At 40.7% G+C, this 25,611-nt stretch overlaps 2 protein-coding genes across 9 annotated transcripts in view; one reads left to right on the top strand and one right to left on the bottom strand.

Annotated features, from left to right (window-relative positions):
* Window positions 1-17,501, bottom strand: part of mia3 (MIA SH3 domain ER export factor 3) — a 23,332-nt gene extending 5,831 nt beyond the window's left edge. For 2 of the 5 annotated variants that reach the window (XR_008566950.1, XM_054761758.1), the window contains exons 1-28: window positions 17,333-17,501; window positions 15,106-15,239; window positions 14,935-15,021; window positions 11,521-13,804; window positions 10,766-11,077; window positions 10,249-10,379; window positions 8,868-8,999; window positions 8,581-8,602; window positions 8,416-8,504; window positions 8,242-8,319; window positions 7,298-7,408; window positions 7,151-7,222; window positions 6,959-7,063; window positions 5,322-5,444; window positions 5,137-5,224; window positions 5,004-5,056; window positions 4,825-4,915; window positions 4,607-4,745; window positions 4,223-4,385; window positions 4,092-4,127; window positions 3,945-4,012; window positions 3,702-3,787; window positions 3,429-3,542; window positions 2,968-3,030; window positions 2,823-2,869; window positions 1,479-1,550; window positions 396-807; window positions 80-281 (exon numbers count right to left, since the gene is read on the bottom strand). Coding sequence is in view for 1 of the 5 variants with exons in the window: in XM_054761758.1 (XP_054617733.1) it covers window positions 80-281; window positions 396-807; window positions 1,479-1,550; window positions 2,823-2,869; window positions 2,968-3,030; window positions 3,429-3,542; window positions 3,702-3,787; window positions 3,945-4,012; window positions 4,092-4,127; window positions 4,223-4,385; window positions 4,607-4,745; window positions 4,825-4,915; window positions 5,004-5,056; window positions 5,137-5,224; window positions 5,322-5,444; window positions 6,959-7,063; window positions 7,151-7,222; window positions 7,298-7,408; window positions 8,242-8,319; window positions 8,416-8,504; window positions 8,581-8,602; window positions 8,868-8,999; window positions 10,249-10,379; window positions 10,766-11,077; window positions 11,521-13,804; window positions 14,935-15,021; window positions 15,106-15,239; window positions 17,333-17,453 (5,435 nt within the window). In the remaining 4 variants the exon portion in view is untranslated. The remainder of the gene's footprint in view (window positions 1-79; window positions 282-395; window positions 808-1,478; window positions 1,551-2,822; window positions 2,870-2,967; window positions 3,031-3,428; window positions 3,543-3,701; window positions 3,788-3,944; window positions 4,013-4,091; window positions 4,128-4,222; window positions 4,386-4,606; window positions 4,746-4,824; window positions 4,916-5,003; window positions 5,057-5,136; window positions 5,225-5,321; window positions 5,445-6,958; window positions 7,064-7,150; window positions 7,223-7,297; window positions 7,409-8,241; window positions 8,320-8,415; window positions 8,505-8,580; window positions 8,603-8,867; window positions 9,000-10,248; window positions 10,380-10,765; window positions 11,078-11,520; window positions 13,805-14,934; window positions 15,022-15,105; window positions 15,240-17,332) is intronic. The other 3 variants (XR_008566953.1, XR_008566952.1, XR_008566954.1) reach the window with 3 other exon arrangements.
* taf1a (TATA box binding protein (TBP)-associated factor, RNA polymerase I, A) lies at window positions 16,441-25,611 on the top strand. Of its 4 annotated transcripts, none has more exons than XM_054761759.1 (11): window positions 19,542-19,683; window positions 19,866-20,057; window positions 20,195-20,358; window positions 21,077-21,190; window positions 21,270-21,468; window positions 21,666-21,787; window positions 21,915-22,073; window positions 22,186-22,252; window positions 23,187-23,310; window positions 23,413-23,567; window positions 24,954-25,611. In XM_054761759.1, the coding sequence occupies exons 2-11, from the start codon at window positions 19,925-19,927 to the stop codon at window positions 25,001-25,003; spliced, it is 1,287 nt and encodes a 428-aa protein (XP_054617734.1). In that variant the 5' UTR covers window positions 19,542-19,683; window positions 19,866-19,924; the 3' UTR covers window positions 25,004-25,611. The 4 variants fall into 4 exon arrangements, with proteins under 4 accessions (XP_054617737.1, XP_054617734.1, XP_054617736.1 ...); XM_054761761.1 differs by having other exon boundaries at window positions 19,866-20,079; XM_054761760.1 differs by having other exon boundaries at window positions 19,548-20,057.

Below are 25,611 nucleotides of genomic sequence, written 5' to 3'. Positions count from 1 at the left end.
CTAACAGGACAGCTTTATGGGGAGTGTTCAAGTTCACTGCCATAGTTGGTTGCATTTTTAAGGCTCCACCATGGCTGACCTTGCTGAGTCCTGAGAGGCCTCCTGCTTTGGGGGCGGGTCCTGACTGGGGCGAGCTCCAGGATGACCAAAGGCTTCACTGCGACCAGGGTGTGGCAGGACACCTGGAGGCAAGTCCATTGGAGGGCCCAGGTGGTCACGTGGTCCTGGGAAGCGCATGTCAGGAGGGAAAGGTGGACGCGGTCCCATGACTCCACGAGGACCTGCATTAAAAAGACAGTACAGCAATGAGATTGTGTTTCTAGTGTTATATTATTTGGCATTGCACTGTGTTAGGACAAAAGAAAAAGCACAACATGAATACAGGCGGAACATACCATGCAGCGGAGGCATCGGCCCAAAATGATGAGGTGGACGGAAATGTGGCGGCGGAGGACCTCGAGGATCAATGACATGGCCGGGACCAGGCCTAGGGTGGAATGTGTGTCCATTGGCGGGACGAGGTCCAAACTCTCCTACCATGGGTCCTGGTACAGGAAAACCAGGGTGGCCGTTGGCTGGCAGCGGGGGTCCAGGAGGAGGGAGAGGCACATTTGGAGGAGGACCGTGGGCTCCTGGTGTTGGATGGTAGAGAGGTGGCCTTGGAGGTCTGTAGGGCCCGCCAGGTGGCAGCCGGCCATGTGGTCCTGGAGGGAAAAGTGGATCATGGAGTCCTGGACCCGGTGGAGGTCCTTGACCAAGGGGGCCAGGCGAGTCTCTAATGGGTGATGCTAGGAAAGATCCAGGGCCCTAAAAGACAGAAAACGGCAAGTTGATGTGGTTCAACATGTGGTCAAGCAGGGGTGTCCAAAGTGCAGCCCGGGGGTCATTTTGTGTCTGCAGGTTGCTTGTTGTGCTTTTTTGCCTTGTCACCTATAACACAAAGCTAAGATGTCGATATTTTGTTCAGATAGCTTAGCATATATTGACCGACATATTAATTTTAGCATCTTTATTGTACAAAATGTTTCAAAGTGGTCCCTGCATCCTTTAATTTGTCTGTATGCGGCCCTCAGTGGGAGAACTTTGGACACCCGTGTGGTTATGTGTTTGGATCCAGATTGTCAGCTTCTAATTTATTAACTCAGGACACTATTTTAGGATACAGAGCAATCCCATAAAAAAAACCCACTAACCCCAAACCATGATTATTTGGAGAGAACACACGCACCAGATTGATTAAACCTCTGAAACACTTGCAAATGTCAACAACACCTTCATATCAAAATCGCATGAGCCCTGCAGCAGTTAGGTGTTGAAACAACTGTTGCTTGTTGTGGTGTTAAAAACACAACATGCAGCCAAGCCCATTAGGATGCACTATATCCAAGTGTGGTTAAGAAGTAGGGGGGTGGGGCGGGAGCAGCTATCAATCACCTTCACACCGAGCACAGAGACCCAAAAACAGCCTCTTTACTCACTGGCTCTGGACCCTCTTTGGAGGCGTCAACCTGAGTGTCGTCTGTTATCTGTGCATCTACTTCCTGCGTCTGCTTCAGGACATATAATACAAAAGGTAGTAAAGGCAGGCATGATGGATGGGTATTTCAATACATATCCCTGAATACTCCATGTTTAATTATGAAAAGAATCACTGTAATATGCTTCTTTTAGGAGTTAACACCTGGAAGGCACTCAGAATCAGTTTCCCGAAGGACTGCAATCTATCTGTGGTGTTGGGTTGAACAATGAGTTATTGACTTACAAGTGTTGTGTACACGGGCAATTTAAAAAAAACATTCATGATGTTTCCTGGGCTCAGTGTGAGCTGATTTTAAAGATAATGTTCAAATCATTGTCCATCTAATATCACAATATTGGTGAATAGGTGCATTTTAATTGTGCGATAAAGTCAGTTGTGGTATGTCCATATGACGTGTGTTATGAAGCAGATAGTCATCCCTTGTTTATCGCGGTGAATTGGTTCAAGACCTGACCGCGATAAATTAATTCTGAAAAGTAGGATTCAATATTAATAAAACTGAATATTTTCATAGTTACAGCATAGAAAACCTGTTTATGATTTTCTAAATACAGTTTTTACCATTATTAGAGCCCTGTGGACATTAAATAACACCCTTATAGTCACCTTTACACTCCTATTATTCTTTGTTTACACCATTTTGCGCAAACACTAATGCCCAGGCTATGGGATACTGCAGGGACATAAGACGACCACTGCTAATACCATATAGCAAGCTACCAAGCTAACTAGTTAGCCTCCAATTTATTTTTTGTCACCTCAAACGGAGTAGGGAAAAAGGACAAAGAAACCAAAAATGTACAACTTCCACACAGAATGGCAAAATATTTTTTTACCCTATTGTGTCGGATGTGCCATGGCTAACTCCATGCAGTGTTAAGCTATCATCTCATCAATGTTACATTACTGACAGCTAGTGACCAGAATACTACATGACTCTTATTTCAATATTTTTTGACTAAGAAGAGGCCATAGTCAACCACAAAACAGCGATCATTAATTAATCAATATTTTTTTAGATGCCACACACAGTGTATGTATGTATGTGGAACCTCACTCCATTCACTGTCCATTAGTTTGTTGCTGGTATACATGGTATTGCATGGTTATTATTTTTCATGTTTCATGCACCAAACTTTGCTGGCAACTTGCATGTAGTGTAATTCAATATTTATTTTTATAAACTGCTTATGCCCAACAGCAGACCAACAACACAAAGGAGGGAGGGGTGGGGAATAGGATGGCTTAAATTTTTTTTTTTATATATTGGAATGAGACTTACAGAGCCATCCAGGTTGGCGGGTGATGAGCTACGGGGGCCTGACATGTCTAAAAAGAAAAAAAAAAAAAAAAAGACAAATCTTCAGCAGCAGTATAGAGGTTTCAAAAGCAAACCACAGCCCTCCAGAGCTCAGCAACAGTCTTACCCATCCCAGGGATGTGTTTGTTGTCAGGATAACGACTGTGTGGGTCCGATGGAGGGCGTGGACCTGAGAGGCAGCAAGAACAAGATGCTGAATGATGAATAAATAATAACAACCTCTCACTGCCTGCACAACTTCTGGGTATAAAGAGGGCAGGCATTCCACAGTAGAGAACATACAATCTGACTCAACAAATAAACAGAATAAACATCACTACTCAAGGCCAAGCATCTTCATCCAAAATGCATTCACAATAAAAAAAAAAAAACAAATACTATGTAGGATCTTTGGAGAGAAGAGGGGGCAAGAGCAAAACAAATCTTCATGGGTTGAGGAAGAAAAACAAAAACCTGAAGAATTTGAGAGTGAAGAAAGGTCGAAGAGGAAAAACAGTGATGAAGGTTGAAGTGGAGAGGTGACCGGGCAAGGGAGTAAAAGCTGACGAAGGAATCCACTGGACTCACCATAGGGGTCAATTCTTCGACCCACAGGGGCAGAGGGAGGGCGCCTGGGACCCTCGATCATTAACGGCGGGGATGGCGCCCCCCCACTCACTGGGGAGGGCCCATATGAATCGCCTGTTGTGATCAAAAAATTGTAGAGACCTCCTTAAAGCTCAGGTCAGAACTTGAACCACACCCACAACTGAACGGGGCATATGGTTCTAAACAGTCTTGTAGACCAGGCAACCATCATGATTACTAAAATAAGAGAGTGGGTATGTGAGGCCAGCTCACCTTGACAAACGCCAGCAGCTTGTCCTGAGTTGGGTCTGAAGAGAGGAGCGCGTCGCTCATTCAGCTGAGATGTCAGTCCTGCCAACCTGTGAAGGCAGGAGCAAAAAAAAAACAAACCCAACTTCAATTACAACTGCTTTCAAATGCGTAAAAGGGATTCTTCTACAGCAACAATTGTTCCTCAAAGGAGGAGAAAAAGAGGGGAAATGAGAAATTAATACTGTCAGTCTAGGTTTCACTTACTTTTCACGCAGTTTTGATGATTCAAGTTTCTCTTGATTCAAAGCCCGCTCAGCGTTGCGAGCATTGACCTACGAAATCAAGTTAAAATTTAAATATTGACATGCAAGCCACATTCCTGAACAAACTGATATAGTCTGTACAGCATACCCAGTTTGAATGAGTTTTGTTTTCCTGTTCTTTAATCTAATAAGAAAAAAAGAGAAGGTAACATTAAGCAGGGATTTGGTGTGAAATATTTTAGTTTTAACAAAGAAAAAGAAAACCTCATTTGATTCTACCTGCTCCTTATAGACTTCCTCTGTCTTCTTCATCTGCTCCTCCATTTCATTAATACGCTGACGCAAGACTTTAACCTGCTCCTCGGCCTCCAGAGCTTTTCCTCCTACCTCGGACAGCATATTCTCTTTGCTGCGCCGCTCCAGCTCCTCCTTGGTGAGCCTCCTGTGACATCACAAGAACAACACGCTGTCAATAAGTGGCACCTTGCTCTCAACAGATGCCCGCAATCTCTGCAGTTAAGTAAATTAACTGTATTTTACAGAATAATGCAACTGCACTGCATCTGTGAAAGGACAGTGTGTGTTCATATGATTCCGTGTTAAATGTAATCTGTATCCTTTTCACATGTTTTATGACTGCAATGAAAGCATGAAGTAACTTACTGCTGCAGAGCATTTTCCTTCTGTTGGTACATTTCCACCATAATTTCATTCTTCTGCTGCAGGATCTTGAGCTGGTTTTCCACATGGCTCTTCTCGCTTTTGAGGGTTGCAATGGCATGTTCCAGTTCCTGATGTTTTTCTGTGGCACAAGGTTTAATTGTACAACACTGTCCTATATCACTTTGTTACAACATCCATGTTCTCTGTGAGCTACACACCTTCCAGAGCTTTCCTAGACTTTTCCTCATGAAGAAGTTTGGACATAAATCGGTCTCGCTCTTCTTCGATCACTGTAAGTGTGGTTTGGACCTGGATAGATGATCATGAGTAGTTTAGGACTCCACAAAACATTTACATTCGTAATCAGTCAGGCCTATGTTGAGTTTGGCTACATTACCCTGGAAACATCCATCATCTGCTTGATCCTGTTCTTTACTGCAGTCTTCTTATCTGTACAAGATACAAGAACACATTGTAACGAACTCTGTCCAAATTCCATTTTGTGTGATCTTCGCCTTCGCTGGACCTACCAGGTGCTACTTCGCCGTTCACTAACATCTTGCCATCACCTTTTTGCAACTCACAAGCATCGAGATCAGCCAGGAGTTCTGACAAAACCTGTAAGAAAATTTGTATGGTGAGCTAATTATTTTGTGGATTGACTTGTTGATTGCTGAAGCATCACAACAACCATGCTGTGTAAGAAAGTGCTGACCTCCACGTTGTGATCTTTGAGCACTACAGAGTCCTCCAGCTCTTTTTGGGCCTTTTGATAGACTTTAATCTGTTCACTGAGTGTGGTGTGTTTGTCCTCCCAGTCTTTTATGGTAACTTTAAGCTGGAAAATGAACACAATGTTGTTAAAAGTATTCAGAATTGCAGAGCTCCATCAAGGCCGACACAAAATCAATGAGTAAGCAACTCCAAGATCCAACAACCTTCATTTCCGCTTTATCCAAGGGAACAAAACGTAATTAAATCCAAAACAAGTACAACAAATAAGGTCTAATGCCGCTTTTCCATTGCGCAGTATTATATCGGTTTTGTGCATCCACTTCAAAATAGCATTGCGGGAAACTGAAAACTGTGCATTACTGAACGAAGCAGCGGAGTGACACGCTTAAATTTCTCAGCCAGGAGCTGTTCACTGTGGTATAAATTCAAACTATATTCAGTAGGAGACTGAGGGCAACAAGAAAAATCCAGACTACTACCGCTAAGAGACTGGAGTGTAATACTGCAACGTATGGAGCTAAGCCCCAACAAGAGCTAATGTAAGCATTTGTTTAGTTTTGTCATTTCTAGCTGTGTATGACAGTCCCATTATAATGCGTTTGTGGGCAAGGGCTAATGGGTAGTTCTATATCAAAAAAAAAAAACAACAAAAATATAGCGCCAAATTCAAATTTATTAGTGGCGGGCCACCACATACAAAGGAATACAGTGCCTTGTTTATGGCAATTAATTGGTTCCAGACACGACCACGATAAGTGAATTTCCGCAAAGTAGGAATCTAAATGGAATATTTTTGTAGTTAGAGCATAGAAAACCTGTTTATGACTTTTTAAATACTATTTTTTACCATTATTAGAACCCTGAAGACGTGAAAAAACACCGCTATAGTCACCTTTACTTTCCTATTAATTATTGTTGACAACACATTGCTCAACTGTAATGCGCAGGCAACAGGATCACTGGAGGGGCACAAGAGACGGCCGCTGCTTTAAACATAGCATGCGACCGAGCTAACTAGTTAGCCTCAAATGTATTTATTCTACACTTACGAAAGGATTTCAAACTGAGTGGGGAAGATGGATAACGTAAGAAGCCAAATACCTACCACTTCCACACGGAATGGGAGTGGAACTCCCCCCCAATATGTCATGTCGGACATGCCATGGCACAGCCATGACTGCAGTGTGTACGTACATCAAATGTAAGGTCATGTCTCATCAATGTAAAATTACAGACACCTATTGACCACAATACTACATAACTTCTCTTTCAATATTTTTTGACTAATAATGGTCCGTAATCAACCACAAAACAGCAGTCATTTACTAATTAATTTTCCAAAAAATGCGATAGCATGAGGGGGGCGATGTTTGAACCGTGATGTAGTGAGGGACAACTGTATATGTATATACTGTATATATTTTTTTGTTATTTTCTTTTCTTATTTTTTTATTATTTTTCATGAAGTCACAAAGACGTGGACAGAAGTGACACAAAATTACAATGAATGCAGAGCCATAAATAAAAAAATATGCAGGACACAAAAATTTAAACTACAGTAAGCCAAAGCAAACTTGAAACACTCAAATGGGTTTATGCAACACAAAAAGTTCTTACATTTTTATTTTCTTCTTTCAGGGTCGCAAGCTCCTTCTCAAGGCATTTGTGCTGAACATTCCTCGCATCTTCCCGGATCTTGGCCTCATCCAGGAGAACAGTAGTCTGAGGCAAATGTGTTGCATTTACTACACACGTTGAAATGAAATCTCACAGGATTAATTGATCAAAAGATTATAGAATTATTTGTACCTTAGCTAAGGTTTCCTGGACTTTCTTCCTGCTCAGCTGTAGCTTCTCGTTTGACTTCTCCAATTTTTGTATCTATTTAAAAGAGACCAGTGTGCATTGTGAGACAGCGAGTTCATTTTACAACACTGATAATAATGATTTATTTACCCGGTGTCCAATTTGTATTGAGTTTTGTTTTTCTTCTTCGAGCTGTTTTTGGTACAACTTTTTTTCCTCCGCCATGTGCTCATTCTGCTTTTCTGCCTTGAAAACCTGACTCTATTAAAAGTACAGAAAAAAAATGGATAGAAATTAAATGTAGTAAAGAGTAAAACATTTACAGCAGATCCCTGCTTTTCAACCACCCGTGAATGGCATAGAAATGCAAGAAAAGCAATTAAAACACCCACAAAAATGCCTACTTTGACATTCTTAAACGCAAACCAACAGGAGGTAATCAAACCAAATGTCTCCCTCACTCACGGTGCAACCAAACATAACATGTGGAACACACAAAGTAACCGCACCACATGGACTATGCTGGTATCACAATAAACACACATAACACACTAATATACATGCAAAACAATACTATTTTACTTCATGTTGGAGAAATGTGTGCGTGGGCTTACAAGCATGCCTTTGGGGTTATAAATTATTATAAAATAGTATTGCTTTGCATGTACAGTATATTAGTGTGCAAGTGTCTTTCAATACCCACAGCCGTTATGGTATAGTTACATTGTGTGTTCCACGTGTGTTACTTGGTATTTTTGGTTGCACCGTGAGTGAGGGAGGGAAGGAGGCTTTTGGGTTGATAAGCTCCTGTTGGTTCATGATGTGCGAGTAAGGGTGTTAAATATCAAGCTGAGTCACTGCATAAAAAAACACCTCAAGTAAGTTGAAGCTTGCCTCTGACTACTTTTTGTGCAACTCAAGCATAACAAGATTGATTTTCTACCAATACATGGCCCAATTATGGAGATTAAAAGCACAAAATGGTAGGTTTTCCCACAAAAATCTGTGAGTTTACCAGATCACTAATACTAAATTGCAAATGTTTAAGATCCACCGCATTGCTAATATGTAACAGAACCATCTTTGAGCATTACCTCCAACTGTTGCATCTTTTTCACTGCACAGTTAACTGTCTCTGCAGACTCTTTTTGACTTTCTTTCAGTTGTTCAGTCTAACAGAGGAAAAACACAGGAAAACAAAACTTACAAACAACAAAACAAAGCATTCAATAGATGAACATGGACGGACATTTCACCCCCAAGGTTACCTGTTTCTGGAGTTCAGACATTCTAGCCAGTGTATCATTCTTCTCATTTTTAAGTGCTTGGATTTGGTCAGCCAGTCTTTTTTCATCCACTGAATGGAAATGTATCAGTTAGCTATAAATGACTAGTTAACAGTGTGACTTATTTCTGGGAAGAATAAAACTTACCAAGATATTCCCTCTTATTTACCTGCAAATTTAAAAAAGAGCAATCAATACAACGTAATAATGCTACAAATTATGAATGACAACATTTTCTTGATTGGTGTATGGGGAAAATGTAGCATCAATTCATTGTTACTTTTTAGACCATTTGAATGGACTGGAATAATCTTTCTCTGAATGTCTGTTTTCCATGTCAGTGTTACAAAATAATTACTTTCTAGCAACATTTCATCATTTGTGCAAATTGCACTAGAAAAAAAAATCACACCTCACATTATGTCAACACTCACCACCAGCACAGTTTTCCAGAAGAAGATGGTGAAGGTCATGACTCCAACGACAGCAGTGATGATGACAGCCTGCCAAGGACAGCCAAAGAAGGTTTCCCCAGGCTTCCACTCATCTGGCAGCAGTGAAATAATCTGAGGACAAAAACAACTCTCTCATTAAGGGACTTCATTTCATCGAGGAAAAGAGAATAGGCCTGGGGATTACTGCTGAATGTGTGCCAGGGAAACTCGCGTTGAAGCATTAAGTGAATGAGTGGCTGTAGTGTCTTGCAAATAAAAATACACACAAGACGACACTTAGACACAAAGCTAATAGAGGTGCTTTTGAGTGTGGCATTAGAGCACCAAATGCTTATTAACACGTCAGCGGGTCATTAAAACATACTAATACATAATATCCATCATGGGTATAAGCCTTGTCTATGTCTTTTTATACTTACATGTTGAAGCTCCTTGAGAAGAATCATGTATAAATGATTCAGTTCCATGACAGAACGTGTTAGCATGTCGCTCTCCGTGGCGGTTTGTCGCATACAACCGTAACCCAACTAGCCCAAGTATGCTAGTTTGACAGATGCTAGCCTTTTAGCGCGTTAGCTAAAAATAGACGCTACAAAACAAAACAGCGTCAAAGGCCAACGTGTGCGCTACAAGTGAGACACACGCTAATAATACTACAACAAATACCGCAATGTCGAGGCGGTTTAATGTTGGATTTGTAAACGGTAGTTGGGCTACCGGCGATTATCAATACGAGTCGTCGAATCCCATTCGCTGTCGATCCCATACGACAGACTTGTTAGCCATGCGATAGCTAGCTAGCTCACGGATAGGTTACACTACGACAAGCGACACTGGTACAAAGATAGATAAAGGTTGCTGAAGAAATGACACGGCTGAGTGTCAAGATGGTTATCCCTGCCAGAAAAAGACCCAACGTTTATACTAATAGCTGCCTGCAAAGCACCGGCTGTGTTGAACTTCAGCCTTTCATTGCCAGTAAATAACACAGGAGGAGGAGGGCCATGAGGCGTTCAAGACAACTCGGAATTTTGAGGTGTTCTACACGTTTTCGTATTAAGGCACTCATATTAAGACACATTAACACCTGATGAAACCAGTTACTGTATGTAAATATTAAACATTGCTGTTTAAATTCAACATCGGTACAACAAAATGGTAAATTGAGGGATTAATGGCAACAAAAAATAAACATTTGTGTCATGTTCCATTGTATTGTTATTATAGATACGATGCAGTAGCTAACTAGAAGATATGGATTACAAAATTTGCATTTCAGCATGTGTCTATTTTTACTTTGACAAAGTTAAATTAAACTCATCGATGGAACACATGTCAAGACTTTAGCGCTTATACTTACAATAAGTGTCCACTCTGCAACTTTACTCCTGACCAATGCAGCAGCAGAGCACAGAAAAGCAAGTCCATCTGAGAGTATTCCCACTTCTTCGTCGTGAAATTCAGGTGACGCATCCATGGAGTCCAAAGATCCTGAATAAACCAATTTAAGAAGATAGCTTCAGCTGTACATCAGAAAGTGTTCAACTCCCCTCTACAGTATAAACCTAAATGGTTGTCATTGGGAGGCTCGCTACTATAGGATAATAAAAAAAAAGTAAACTGTTATTATATCTGGTTTAAATGAAAGGATAGATTCTTTGAATTCAACTCTCTCCCAACTACAGAAGTTGGATTTTATCATCCGTCTCAGAGATTTCATATCTGCAGAACACAGGTCACAATTTTTATTTTTCCGTATGTATTAGAATGGATGACAAAATGCAGATATTGGGTGGGATGCATTGTGGCCATCAATGACAATGCAATTCTAGTTTTACAATAAATATCTAATTTGATACAAGTGCTGTTTGGATTACCTGAGGGCGAGCTCTCCACCTCAGTGAGACCCATCTCTAAGGGATTTTCCAATGTGGCTTGCGGGAACTTTTGCATCTCATCTGACGAGCTGAAACTCGGCTGGTTTTCTTTGTTTTTGTTGAAGTGTCCGCCATCCTCCCCCACGTTAATATCCTGTGCGGCATGCGCTTCATCCACAACGAACTGCTCTTTTTTCATTTCTGTCGCATTTTCCAGAAGATCTGTGAGGTTGTCGTTGTGCTCCACCTCTGAGATGTTAGCTTTCTTCACTTCAACCATGTGAGGCAAATCTTCAGGTTTATCTGCAACGACTGACAAACGCAATAGCTTTAGAACAGAGGTCATATTAAGGGCAAGTACTGTATTTTTTGTCTCGTTTAAAAAAACAATAACATTAAACTCTGGTAAAGACTGGTAGTCTTATACTGGGGGGTCTTTATATATGGAAGTCAACAGGTGGAAGCCAGTTATTCACTTATGGGGGGGGGGTTGGTTGTATTTGGTTGGTTGCACAAAATACAACCAACCCCCCCCGTAAATCAGTTATTCATTTACAGGGGGTGTTGGTTGTATTTTATATTTTTGGTTGTATTTATGTTCTGTTGTTAAATGAGGTTTAGAAACATGAGATAATGTCTCACATCTCTTGTGATTGGGTTTACCTGTCCACACACAAAAGAGTGGTCGTCTTTTATGCAGGTTAGGGTTATGGTAAGAAAAAATATGACAAATTTGGATTAAAAAGCAGACCTACCCTGGTCATAATCTGATGCTTTCTTTGTTGCCAAAGGTGTGCTATCACTCGCTGCAGAATACTTCTGCCGCAGGTGGAAGGCTAGCTCCTGGAAGTCATCCAGTAGTTCTGTTTCCTCATCTAGCATGCCTATTTGCTGCTCATCGTCATACTTCGCATCTCGGCTGTCCAGCATCTTTTCAATTTCATCCAAGATGGTGTTCTCTGAGGTCTCCAAGATGTTCTCGAGCGCACCTTCCATGTCTTGCACTGTGCCAGAGTGTGCAAGACGGGTAGCCTGCAGTTCGATGTCCAGGTCTGAGAACATGGCCTCTACTTTGTAGAGATTCTTGAGCCCTAGAAACTTCTGAAAGCGCACCATCTTCTCTAGGCTGTAGTACCCTTGCAGCAGAGTTAGTCTCAACACACTGTCGCTGTATTTTAGCTCGGGAGTTGCGGGTGGACTCATCGCTGTTGACTGTTTTTTAGACTCTGCATCATATGCCTGTGACAAATAAAGTGCATTTTCATCTTCAAGTAGTTCTTCTATTTCCTCAGATTTCTCTTCATGCATCTCTGCATCTTTCTTATCCGCGTCAAGGGGTCCCTCATCAATAGGTGGCTCGTCCTGCTGTTCATTATTGTTTTCAAGACCAAGGAGGATGTAATCTCCTGCAGGCTTAGCCTCAGGTTCGTTAAGCGAATCGAAGGATTCCATCTCCTCTGAGGACACACCACGAATAGTTTCTGGAACAATTTCTGGAATTTCTTCTTGTATTTCTGTTTTATTTTCATGTAACACCTCCTCTAAATTGTACTTATGCTCCATTGCAATGGCGCTGTCGTGTGTATCTTCTTTAACAACCAGTGGATCCTCTTCCTTTCTATCCTCACTGCGTTCATCTGTCACTTTGTTAGGTAAGTGGTCCAGTGGTTCATTCTGTGTAATAGGATTGGATATGACTGTACTCGCTCTTTCTTGTCGTTCTGGCTCATCGGTGGGTTTTGGTGTTTCGTCTTGAAGATCCTCGTGTTTGACAGCTAAGTCATCAGAACTATCGTCAAGATCAAACAAGAGTTCCTCAACAATTGATTCTGGTGAATCTAGAGTCTCTGTTGCTTTGTTTTTGTCAGGGTGTCCAAATGCAGAATCTGTTGAATCATTATGGACTGAGTCTAGGTTTTCTGGTGCTTTGTTTTCGTCAGGGTGTACAACTGCAGAATCTGGCAAATCTCGAAGGATCGAATCAAGGTTATCTGGTGCGTCATTTTCTTCAGGGTGTTCAACTGTAGAATCAGGCGAAGCTCTATGAATCGAATGAAGGCTTTCTGGTGCTTCGTTTTCTTCAGGGTGTACAAATGCTGAATCTGGTGAATCACCATGGACTGTATCCATGTTCTCTTCTGCTGCTTCTTCTTGTGCTTCCTCAAAATCCTGAATCGTTTCTGACTCTGGCTCTTCCAAGTCATCGTCTTCTTCTTCTGAACTTGTTTCCCCGTCCGTCTTCACTCCACCAGTCACAGCTGAAAAAATGTCATCAAATAGTGTCGATGTGACCTCGTCTTCAGTTTTTGGTGTGTCATGTGTCGCCACAGGATTTTCTTCATCTTTGCGGGGAACAGAGGTTGCTTTGTCAGCCGTCTCATCTCCTTCAGAGAAAGCTAGCAATGGATTTGGTCTTATCTTGTCCGCATCATGTTCATCTTCAGAAAGATCCTCAAGCATTTCCTCCTGCTTGTATGGCGTGACATTCGTGGTGGACTCTGCATCTGTTGCGACGGCGTCGAAGGTCAAGCCAAAGGTAGTTTTTAAATCTAAGATTTTCTCTCCTTGAGAAGTCGAGAATGTTTTGCTTTCAGACACGAGATCGTCTTTGTGCTGAGAGTCCTCATGTTGTTTGCGGGCATCTTTGGCTTCATGCTTTTCTAACTCACTATCTTTAGGAAAAGAGGCTACGGTTGTTCGTTTCTCATTCTGTTGGTCTTCTGCAGCCCTGTCAGTGTCATCAAGTGGAGCTGATGTGTCAGGCACTTCTTCTTGAGTGGCGGGTGATTCATTTGCCACATTAAGTTCAGGCAAAGAGGCACTTTGATCATGTGGGACCATGCCAATATCAGCAGTTATTACATTGCTGTCAATCACCTCCTCTTCCTTCTCCTCTGGTGGCTCCTCTGGCACTTGGGTTAGGTCAGAATCACCAATAATTCCACTGTCACTCTCCTTAGATGAGGAGCCCAATAAGGAGTCTATCTCATAGTTGTCAAAGCGGTCAAATCCGGTGTCAAAACAGACAAAATCTGTCTCCTGTAAAGCAGACAGAAGACAACTGATTTCCAGCATCACTGCTTTTTAAACAAACTATATGCAAATAATGCACTGATTTCCAACCACTGTGCCTCTGCAAATTGGTGTGCCTTGAGAGATAACCAGGTGTGTCGCAGAAAATCCTCCAATTTCACTGAATTACATGTTAAATATTATTTATTTACTCCAAATGATGTGTCTTTGTGGATCTATCTATTGCAGCAATGTAAAGTGGAACCTCGGTTTTTGATGAAAATTACTGTCACAAATACGTCTTGGTTATTGTACAGACAAACAGTGCGCCTAACAAACAAGTCACGTGCCCAAACAAAGGATACACGCATTGGTGACTCAGTCTCTGTGAAGAATGGCTAGTGGTTCTTTTAGAGTTGAGACACTATACACAGATTCCGACCAGGGAATCCTTTCATCATCTTTATTGTGTATGTACTCTGTATCTGTCTCATTCCTACCTCCTTTCAAGCACTGTGCTGATGAGGCGTTCAAGTGCACTGCATATTTCTGAGTACTTTTTTATGGACTTTGCAAGCGCCAGAACTTTAATAAAGATGGCGAGAAACACTACTGAATTTAAGAAAAAACTCATAGCAAAGTACGAAGGTAGTATCTGAAACCATAGGATTGTAATGTAAAGGTTCCTAGTTCACACAGGTTGCAGGAAGAAAGGTTGAAGTCTTCAATAAAGGTAAAAATCATGTTAAATGTTCATTTATGCATTTAATTTGTTATTTGTATATATTTTGCTTTGTTTTCTGAGTGTGAAACTATAATTATACTCTATAAAATGTGTTTTGTGTTAATACTTTTGGGTGTCTGGAATCGGATTTACATTATTTCTGAAACTTTATTCAGTTTTCATACGTTGCGGTTTCCGTCTAACCTTTTGGAACGGATTAATGACGAAAAGCAAGGTTGCACTGTATAGTGACAGGCAGTATTCATACAACACTTGTGCTCTGGTGGTGTGGCGTGAGATTTTTCCAATGTAAAATATGTGCCTTGTCAGAATAAAGGTTGGGAAAAATTTAAATGATGTACTGCAAACAAAACAATGCATTGTGGTGTGACAATTTTAAAGCTCGAGGCAGTTTAAAATAAACATGTTCTACCTCTGTCGGAATTTCAACTTCTTTGTCAGTATACACATGGTTGACAGCAAGGAGGTCCATTGGGAAATAACCAAAATGGCTTCCAACCTGCAGACAAGAAGCACAAATATATCAACCCTACTACGACGGAGAGGCTAGTAACGGCATAGTTCTTTAGTAGAATATACTCACGCTCCCAGCCCATATGTCAGGTCTTCTTCCTGACAATTTGTAGTACACATAGACAGTTTCTGATTTCTTGAATGACAAGAAGCGACAGTCCGGTCCTGAGAAATCTTCCACTGCTTTCCCACGACATAGGAGCACTGAAAAACAAGGGTATTGGAAAATGTGTGTCGTTATTGATCAGCTTGTTTCCTAACAACATACATCACTTTCTATGAATCCCAATGTTCTCCCTTTTATAGACAATCAAAATCGATGGTTCAACAAAAAAAAGCGTGGAAGCTTTCCAATACTGGGGGAGGGAACACTGGTTCGAAATCCATCATATTATTATATTTAACATGCTAGGTAGACAATGTGGACCAACATCCAGATGCTCCAAATGCAGAAAAAAACAAAAACACACAAACACCATAAAATAAATGCAAAAGAAAAATGCTGCAATCACATAAACACCACAAGACTGAAAGTCAAAAGTCGGATTGAAAAGTTACATTCTTACGTATGTCTTTGATAAGCACAGTTTTGCATTACAGAGCAACCAATTTACGTAGCTAATGTTAGCGTAGCGTAGGTCTGGCTCCCCCGGCAGACTGGAAAACGTATATTTTGTTCTGTCAATTTGCAGCATTTCTGTCATAAAAGTTGTTTTTGCCGTTTGTGAGTGTTTTTGGCATTTGCAGCATTTTCCTGTTGCGTTTGTGTGTTAATCAGTGAGATGCATTCAGGGGAGGCAGGTGAGGCAGCGCCTTACCAGTCATGATGAAAAATAAAAAAAAAAATAAATAAATAATAATAACAAATACCATAAATAACACATATTAAAATTTCTTCATTGAACTGTGTTCTAAATGTATTTTCTGTATGACTCCAAACATTTTTAACATTTTCTTAAGTAAAATCGCTGATGCCGCGAGCGTGCCTGCCTACCGTCACACTGCGCATTCGACACCAAGTTGGATGATGGTGCCTGCCAATTTCTGTTTGTCAGCATCTCGCGAAAAATAATGCAAAAATATTTATTATACACCATGACATCATACAGGCTGTGTAATGTCTTTAATGTTAAGTGTGACATCATTATTATTGCTAATCCGACAATACACAGAAATGTCATACGGGAGGCAATTGCAGTACCGCTGCATCCTGGAGGGGTGGGGGCGTGCGTGAGCTGGAAAGTGCTTGTCACTGCCGTCCTTCCCGAGAAAAAGCTAGTGTTTTTTTTTTAACTTTTCGACAGCATGAGCACTAGCTATCAGAAAGTCAAATGCATTTAATATATTTTTATGCTCTGCTGAATGAATGAATTAATGATTTATTTTCTTTTTTCCTCTCTTTAATGAATTTGACTGCCAAGATGGAACTAGATGGAACTATCAGAACTAGCTAGGCTACGTGTACTTCAGTTCAAATAGCGACAAAAGGTAAGAACACAAATGCTTTCCAGTTAATAAATAAAAAATAAACCGGACTATGAATCATGTACATCACATCACGTCAATGGTGTTTATCGTTTTAGACAATTTCTGTGTTAGGACATTGCTTCGAGTTTGCCCCTATCGGCCACCGTATCTTTTATTGTTTCCTGAAAAGTTTCTGCTGAGCTTTATTTTACATCGCCGCAAACCTTCAGGTGACATTCCAAAGGCACTTGACTACAAAATGGAGTAAAATAATAAGCGAAAATAAAAATAAAAAACTCAAATTAGACCCTGATTTTGCTGACCATATATTTGTACAGTTCCCCCCGATAATAGCATTATCTGTGGTTGCGTTTAGCTATCTTAGCTTATGAAGTAAACAAAAAAGTTTACACTCGGTTGCTTGACAACATCCCTAACAACGTGTGTGCTAGTGTTAGCTGTTACTTGCAACGCTGGTGCTAATGCTAGTTGCTGTTAGCTATTGTTTAAGCAGGTATTTTTTGTCAACATGACTGACCGGTGGCTAATTAGCTGCTAATAGTAGCTAGCGCGACCCGGCCATCAAAGCAGGCCGAAAGCTGCCAGGCAACCGGCCAACGCAGAATGACCTTCACTCAGCCAACCTTGGCAAACTGGTCAATAATAGCAAAGTTGTCGCTGAGATAAAAAAAAAAAACAAACCCACCACCAGTCCGGGTTATCTCTGCTACAATAATCGACAGGCAACAGGTCATGCGATAAGGCGTAGTTTATGGCTAGCAGTGTAGGGATGGAGGAAGCGGCATCCCTAAGCTTGATGGTTAACTTACTGCTGCACTCCTCGTCCGCACATCTCTTCAAGTCGGAGAATCGCTTCTCCAAGGCTGCGGTTGAGATAAACTCAAATAATAGTAATAAAAAGCCGTTTCGGTAAAAGTGTTTGGCTGCCATGCTGGCTTGGTTCGGCTTGCTGGAGGGGCATGAGCACTGACTGACTGACTGGGGTGGGAACAGGGAGGCGACACGTCAGCACATCAGATCCGGCAACACGGCTCGGTTTTCACTGCACGGCTTCCAGGATGAATTTTGTCTGCTTTTGCTCGCTGATATCTATGAGAAACACACTGCTGCAGCGATAACACAACATGCACAAGGACGATGCTGCATAATTCAGGGCTGGTTGTTATGCAGGGGTCATTTTCAGAGATGTTCTTCACTTTATTCTTTAAGTCAAGGGTGTCCAAACGTTTTACAGAAATCAGTGGAAGCAGGGGTCATTTATCTTTTGTATTTATATGTGTATAATACAGCCTGCATCACTGCTTTGTGTTATAGAATTGTATTATTAGTTTTATTAGAATCATTTCATCTCATAATTTTTTCTCACTACTTTTATGTTTTTTTTTTTCTTTGTTTAATCATTTTTTGCCGCTGTTTTCTCATTTGATTGTATTTTTAGCATATGCCACGGGCCAATAAAAAACAAGCTGTGGGTCGCAAATGGCCCCTGGACCACACTTTGGACATCAACTTGTTTTAGGTAAAAGTTATTCATGCTACGTTTAAAAACAACAGGTTGTCCTCGGATTACGACGTTCCGTGTTACTGCATTCCGTGTTACAACGTTTTGTAGTTACAAACACGTTCCCATAAATTAATTACAAACATAATTTTGGTCCATCAACACTCGCCCAAGAACTAGTTGTGCCGGCAGAAGAGTACGAGCCACGCGCAGCAAAAGAATGTAGTGTGTGCTTCATGCTTGGTGGATGAATAAGTGTGTTCCTGCGCAGCCACACTGAGGAACAATAACTCACTTATTGGTTAACTTGCCACATTTGATTATATCCCAAGTGGGATGTGCCAAAAGAAAAGGAAAGTCATCATCATGGAAGTGAAAATGAACATCATAGCTCAGAGAGAGGAGACATGACCACCAATATTGGCCCCTCTTTTGGTCTCAGCCCCTCAACCACCATGAGCATCATTAGGATAAAGATGCTTAATGCTGAATGTTATTGAATGCTAGAGGTGTCATGGATTCCGTGCGCTGTTACAGGAGTTTATCCTTCCAAACTGTCCATCCTTCCATTTTCGACGCTGTTTATCCAATCACAGGGCACATATAGACAAACAATTATTCACGCTCACATTCATACCTACGGACAATTTAGAGTCGCCAATTACGGTAACCTAACATGCATGTTTTTGGAATGTGGGAGGAAACCGGAGTACCTGGAGAAAACCCCCCCACACACAGGGAGAACATGCAAACTCCACACAGAGATTCGAAACCAGGTCTTCCCGATCTCCTGACTGTGTGGCCACCATGCTAACCACTCATTTAGATATGTTACAACTTGCACAGTCTAACCTGAGCACCACCTCTACTCTATTCTCTATATCATGGCTGAAATAACCCTGAGGTTTATGCAAGAGTGAAAATCCCCCCCAAAACTTTGCTGTCCTGTGTCCATTTGCTTCACTGTCAGCAATCATCTATTGCAAGAGTTTTGTGTGTAGGGTCACAGTTCAGGAGAGGCGGCAGCTTGAGATAAAAAAAACAAAAACATCTTTTTCATGCCTGCTGAGCTGACTTCAGTTATGTCACAAAATGAATTGATTTCTAGTTCCTACAGAAAGCGAGTATCGACTGAGCAGAAAACTCCAAAAAATATGCTTCAGAAAATATTTTTTGGGGGGGCGTAGGGTTGGCCTCAACTGTATTATGTTGTCTGAGAGAGGCTCTTACACATAATACACAAGAAAGTTGATACAGTAAACACAGGCCTACTTTTGTATAAGACAATATGTAAACTGATTTCTAACATCCTCCAGGAAAGCCTCAATGTCCCTGAGATAAATTTACAATAATCTCTTTGTTCCAAACAACTGTTAGTATGAGGCAGTTTTTGGAGCAAACTGAACAAATACTACACAATACATATTGCGCATTTTCACACGCTGCCTCCAGGTGAAACCTGCAGGGGGCAGCATCGTGTTGCAATGTAGTCTTGTCCGCCTACAAAAATACCAGAAGAAGACCCTCGCTCGTAACAACATTACTCATGTTGAAGATGTCCTCAACACGAGGGATATAAGGCGTACTTTCATACGAATAACTGTTTGGTTTCTAAACTTGAATTTAATTTCACCAAAGAGCTCGTATCACTTTGTACAGGTAGGAGTAATTTCAGCTATGTTTCGAAACAAAAACACCAACTTTGCCTCTTCTGATGATGGTGGACAGCATCAAGCATGTTATTAATTGGACACGTTCGCATGTGATTTTTTTTTTAAAACATATTTTTTTTATTATGACCATTCTTGTAGTTTTATACGACAGAAATTTTGTTCTCTCAGGTGGAACTGCTACTCTGAGCATCAAAGGAAGGTGATAATAGTAGTCTGCCACCGTGTTGATGACGATGGACGATCTAGAACATGAGCTTTGGCCTCCTGTACAGTTAGAGGATTGTACCGATTCTTCTGACAATACGTCAGCAAAAGAAAGGAAAAAGCCAAGGCTTCCACTGGCAGATTCATTTTTTGTCGGTGAGCTGAACATACACTTCCAGTACGTACAGAACATACATAACCAGAGCTGTAATAAAAAATACAACACTGCTTTGATAGTAAACCTGAATACTGCTAACAAATGCAATGACACCGTTATTAATTTGCGCCTTCAGAGACAAAAAGGGAAACAGGCTTTCACCGATCCACAAGGCTTTGTCTGGAGAGGATCAGAGAGGCGATGCTCCATCACAGATGGCAAGAGGCAGCAGAATATATGGCATGGTACCCCCAAATGATAGAAGACACAACAGCCGGTTCGGGACACCACTACAAAGAGGTAGATTTAGTTGGTCACCCATAAACTGTGAAATACCAAGTTTTAAGGGCTTCGCGTGCAATAAATGCATGGTTATTGTATGAATTCTGAGATATTATTCGACTAATACACTTAATAGCAATGCCATACACTGCGTGCTCAAGCTTTACTCTCGCGATCATCATTGAGGATAAAGATCGTATATTTAATGTCTACCTGGATGTTGTAAGGATGACGAGGAGGTGGTCTCTTTACTGCAAAAACAAAACAGGCTACTGTCGGCGGCAACCACGCTAAAACAACATCGCAAACTTAACTGTCCTCTCTCCATGCAGCCGGCCTTTTCGGCCCGCACCCACACACACAGTCAGGCCTCATGTCACTTTCAAAGACAGTCGAAAATTAAAAAATCGCTACAGTACACATAACTGTCAGGTTGCTGATCCTCTGAAAGGGACAGTAGTGGTCTTATTATTGAGATGGAAAGGTTACTAGGGCTTTGGCATTTATTTATTTCATTTAATTATTGTATCTGTCACTGTATTTGATGTCCCCCATGTGTTCTGTGTGCAGTGCGAGTGACTTAGTAGGACATTAAGGTATAATTTAGGCGTAAGATCTGACTTCCGAAACTCGACTTACATCACAGTCTAGGAAAGGAACTCGTACGTAACCCGAGGACCACGTGTAACATGGTTGTTAAGGTTTAAGGCTAATAATTGTGTCTTTTGCTTTTCAGATAATTTGGAGAATGAGCACAGAAATCCTCCACCATCACCCCAACTCAAAGATGGATGACTACAATGTCATCTACGAGCGAATTAAACATTCTGGAGTTAAACATTACCTGATGGTACATCAACAACATTGCTGGGCACAACTGTCTCACACGTGTGTTTCCCTGTAAACATCCTCACCAATTGCGTTTTCAGATCTGTCTGGAACATTCCTTCCACCTAATGCTGCACGGCCAGATGGAGAACGCAAAGCGTCACCTCTCCATTGCTGAGAGTTGGCGGCATGGGAAAGAGTCAGCATGTCAGATTCAGATGACAAAACTCATCCAAGCCTACAAGAGTTTGCTCGATTTTATCATCTGGAGCGACAAGAAAAACGCACCCAGCAGCACCAGTAAGGCAATACACAGGTCAACACCCCATTGGATGTATTATTTAAGAAGGTGTATGTTACCCTTGCATTGTGCATACATTTATATGGTTAAACACTGCCACCTACAGGGTAAATCTGTTATTTTTAAACGAGATGATTGAGTGGTGAGAAATCTCATTTCTCCTTGTATTTAACATGTTGTTTATGCATTTTTAAAGATATAACCGACCCCCAGAGCAGCCAAGACCTGCATAACTATTTTAGACAGGCTTCAGTCAATCTAAAGGAGATTTTGAAATATCCTGGTGTCTGGGATACCTTCATACTGAGTTATGTTGAGGTATATATCTTCTTTTTACTAATGCATATACATTTTGGCTTCTGTTTAACACAATTTTTGCGTGTATTTTGCAATGTAAGACCAAATTCACGAGAAAATATTAAAATCCTTGTCTTTATTTCAAAAGATGCTGGAATTCAATGAGGATTACCAAGAGGCAGAGAAAGTCTTGCAAGACTATGCGTACGACAACACTTTCCCAAGTAATCCAAATGCACACGCCTATCTGTTTAGATACTTGCAAAGACACAACGCCTCCAAGAGAAAGTTGATGAACGTTTTGAAGGTACATCAACATGCCATATGCTGTGATGAGAGCCTAAATATTTGTTTAGGGAGCACAAAACTCCTATAGGACTATTCTTTTCATTGTAAGTCTTCCTTTCTTGTTTTTTTAGATCCTCCATAAATTAGTTCCAAGCCATGAGCTGATGTTGGACTACAGTTCCTTTCTGCTGGTCTCAGGTAATTAGATGTGAACATGCACGTAAACATGCTCCATGCATGACTCGAAGGCCACATAATATGGGTCGTACTTGACATCAAAGTTTACTGTTACTGTAGCCCGCAATCCCATAAGCAATGGCCAGAAGCACTTCAGCTTGCTTAAAGGAAGAAACTCTTTAATTGGGCAAGCAATAGCCAACACTGAAGTAGCAAGTGCAGTTCTCATACGGAAACAACAAGCTTCAGATTAATCGACTAAGAAAATGATCAGGATTGTATTTTTGCATACGTTTATTGTTTCACTGAAGCTATTGTATCGTATTGTATTGTATTAGTTGAAATCTTCCATTTCTGAATAAAAAGGCTGAAATTTGAAAATGTTTATCCAATTCATCGATTAATCAAAAAAATAATCAACCGATTAATCTGTTATTAAAATAATCGTGAGTTGCAGCCCTAATGGGAATAATAATAACTATGTTAACTCTAAACACATAACTGATGCAACTTTTCACAAAACCGCAGTCTGCCGCGAGGCATGCAAGGCATGCTGGGAAGCCGGAATCACTCCCAGCGATTTTATATTTTTATATTAGTTTGTTACATTTTCTTTCTTTCGGAAGACCCCGGGTCAGTTGAGTTTGAGACCCTTGATGTAGAGCAGAAGTGGAACTGTATATTGCTATTACTGAATCTGTGATCATTATACAGCCATCGGTATAATGTTGCCTCAAAGCGGGCGTCTGCATGAATCAACTTTGTATCGCTGATATCATGTTGTACTTTGTAGCACAAATTAGGTGATACGGAATCCACAGTGTCTCTGCTGGTTGCAGTCTTCAAGAGTCCAAGAAGCCATTAATCAACAATCATTGTCATGCAAGCGATTAATTCTGAACAGTTGGTAAATTAATTATCATGCGCATACTCCATTGTCTCTCTGTTTTCTCAGAGAAAAAAAGCAACACAAAGAAGGCTTTGGGGATCCTCCTTGATATGCTGGACTACGCCTGTTGGAGGACAAGCATGGACGTATGGGGAGGATTAAAATATGTTATTGATAAATTGCAATTGCAGTACGTATATGCTTTTAGGCTATTCTTTACTGCTAAGATTTACAAAGCAACTCATGTCGGTGTGGGTGTGAACTGTCAACTCCATTGTGTGCATGGAAACAGAGAGGACTGGACGGAGGTTGTTGCTGAGAAGATGTCTGCAAGAAAAGGATGGTGGCCTGCATTGCACTTCACAAGGTTTCATGCTACTGAAGATGCTGAGCAAAGACATCAGTTGATGGAAGTGAAAGCATCATTGGCCGAAATCCTCTGTCCAGGTAAGGTTTATTTGTTACTCAAAGAAACCATTCAAGAGTTTGTAGGACACTGAACAGAAGCTGATGTTCATAGAGAGTGTTAATAATAGTGCCTCTCTGAGGCAAAAGCCACACAACTAATGTGACCCTTCTTTTCGCGGGGGTTACGGCCCAAGAACCCCGGCAAACAACAGATGCATCCATAAGAAGCCTATAAATGCATATTTTTGATACCTATAATATGACTCACGGGTATTAAACGAACACATCTAAACATGGAATAACACCAGCAGGCTTTGATACTATTGCACCGAGCACTTAAACACTTTAGCACTCAAGTACTTTAACACCTAAACAATTTAGCAGTTTAGTACTTTGTCTCCCCCAAACACGTGGTTTTGTCAGGGACGCACGGTGTTATGCCTCCTGTTTATCTATCTGATTACCGTTTTTATGTCAACTCTTACTGTTATTTTACTAAACCATGAACCTGTCAGTGCCAAAACACAGAAATTAGCCTATAATCTTGCATCATTCATATGCGCTGGCCCTGTTTTTATTAAATAAATAAATGTACACATTTACATTCTAAATTCAGTTTTGTACTTGCAAAACGTGCACTTGCACAACATCACCTCTTGTCAATGCATCTTCCTGCTGGAAAATGTGAAAAGTGAATTCACTTGTGAGACAGCGCCCTCTGCTGGATTGATAGCTGCAGCAGACTTTTACCCTGCAGATCGTGCTATCACATCACTTTCGATTTAGGTTACAGTATAAAAAGTATAACAATATTTGTAATGCTTTATTATTAATACTTTAATAATATGGATGCAACATGTTGGCCTGATGAATATATAGATATTTCAAGTACTGCAGTTGCTATCACAGTTAAATAATGCAGGGAATGTTTTACATGAAGTCACTATATGTCAGTGTTGCATCGCCCAGCGTTTTGATTTATTATTCATTTAACCCTCAAAGGAAAAAAAAAAAGAATCTGATGCTTCATGAAATATTGATTGAACCATTTTCACATAAGGGAATATAAAAATAGGGTGGTAGCTGTCTCTAACACTAATCTGAAAGCAGTTTTGTTAATCATCAAAGTCATCCCAAATGCTCACGGGTTCCAGTAAAAAGCTTTAAAAAAAAAAATAACATAGATTACAATGTAAAGGATATACAGTTATGGTCAGTTTTTCGCCATGCTTGGGTGGAATGCAACCAAATCCGCCTAATTTACGCAGCCATGGCCAAAAACATTGGCATCTTCAGCATGTCTATATTTTTGGCCATGATTGTATATTCAAACTAAATTTAAAACATTATAGAGAATAAATTAATTAGAGATAAATTACAGCATCAATAGTTGTTAATTTTGTTCATTTATTTTTGTCCTTCCAGATATAAAGCTCACATATTCTGCCGTCCAAACAATCAATGGTGACCGGTGAGAGAACCTGAAGACCACAAATAATTTAGAGAACTTCTTGATTTGATTGTCAAGATGACTAATTTGGGAACAAGATATGGTAGTGTCCTCTCTGTCCACCAAGGGGCGCTCTCGCTCCGTATTTTACTTGAATCTGTGGTTGAGATGACAGCCTTTTCTGGACAGAACGCAAATTTAGCTCAGAGCCAGCATTCATGTGTATTTTATGGTTTTTGTAGCATTTAATTGGAAGTCTCCCTCTGTCCTCGGTTGACTTTTGCCGCACCATTGGTGCACACACACATAGCCTCTCCGTCAGCTCTGTTGTCATGACAGATTACTCAACCAACACAGACCTCTCAACAATCCAGCGTGCTTTAATTTGGATTAGCATGGCAGATTGTTGACAGGAGGCTTCTATTGTGCGGTAACAACAGCAGTTATGAATTAAAATGAAAGCTTTTTAGGACATGCTGATGAAATGGTGGTCAAGCTGCACAATAAATGTGCTAATATTTAGCAGACTGTAAATTATGGTGAATATCTTTCAGTGTAACTTCATCATTTGGATGACTGCATGTACTCCTGAGTCTTTTGTACTATACTGTGAAATAAAGTCTGCACCGAGCA

The sequence above is a fragment of the Dunckerocampus dactyliophorus genome, chromosome 19 (genome assembly GCF_027744805.1).
Source record: "Dunckerocampus dactyliophorus isolate RoL2022-P2 chromosome 19, RoL_Ddac_1.1, whole genome shotgun sequence".
Classification (NCBI taxonomy): domain Eukaryota; kingdom Metazoa; phylum Chordata; class Actinopteri; order Syngnathiformes; family Syngnathidae; genus Dunckerocampus; species Dunckerocampus dactyliophorus.
Note: the sequence above shows the minus strand (reverse complement) of the source record. Positions and strands in the feature narration are given on the sequence as shown.

Excerpts from the sequence above, each read along its gene's own strand:
- taf1a (XM_054761759.1), top strand. The coding sequence starts at position 19,925 with ATGACGATGGACGATCTAGAACATGAGCTTTGGCCTCCTGTACAGTTA. Across the intron at positions 21,788-21,914 it reads TCATACTGAGTTATGTTGAG|ATGCTGGAATTCAATGAGGA; the intron begins GTATATATCTTC and ends TTATTTCAAAAG. Across the intron at positions 23,311-23,412 it reads ATTGATAAATTGCAATTGCA|AGAGGACTGGACGGAGGTTG; the intron begins GTACGTATATGC and ends GCATGGAAACAG.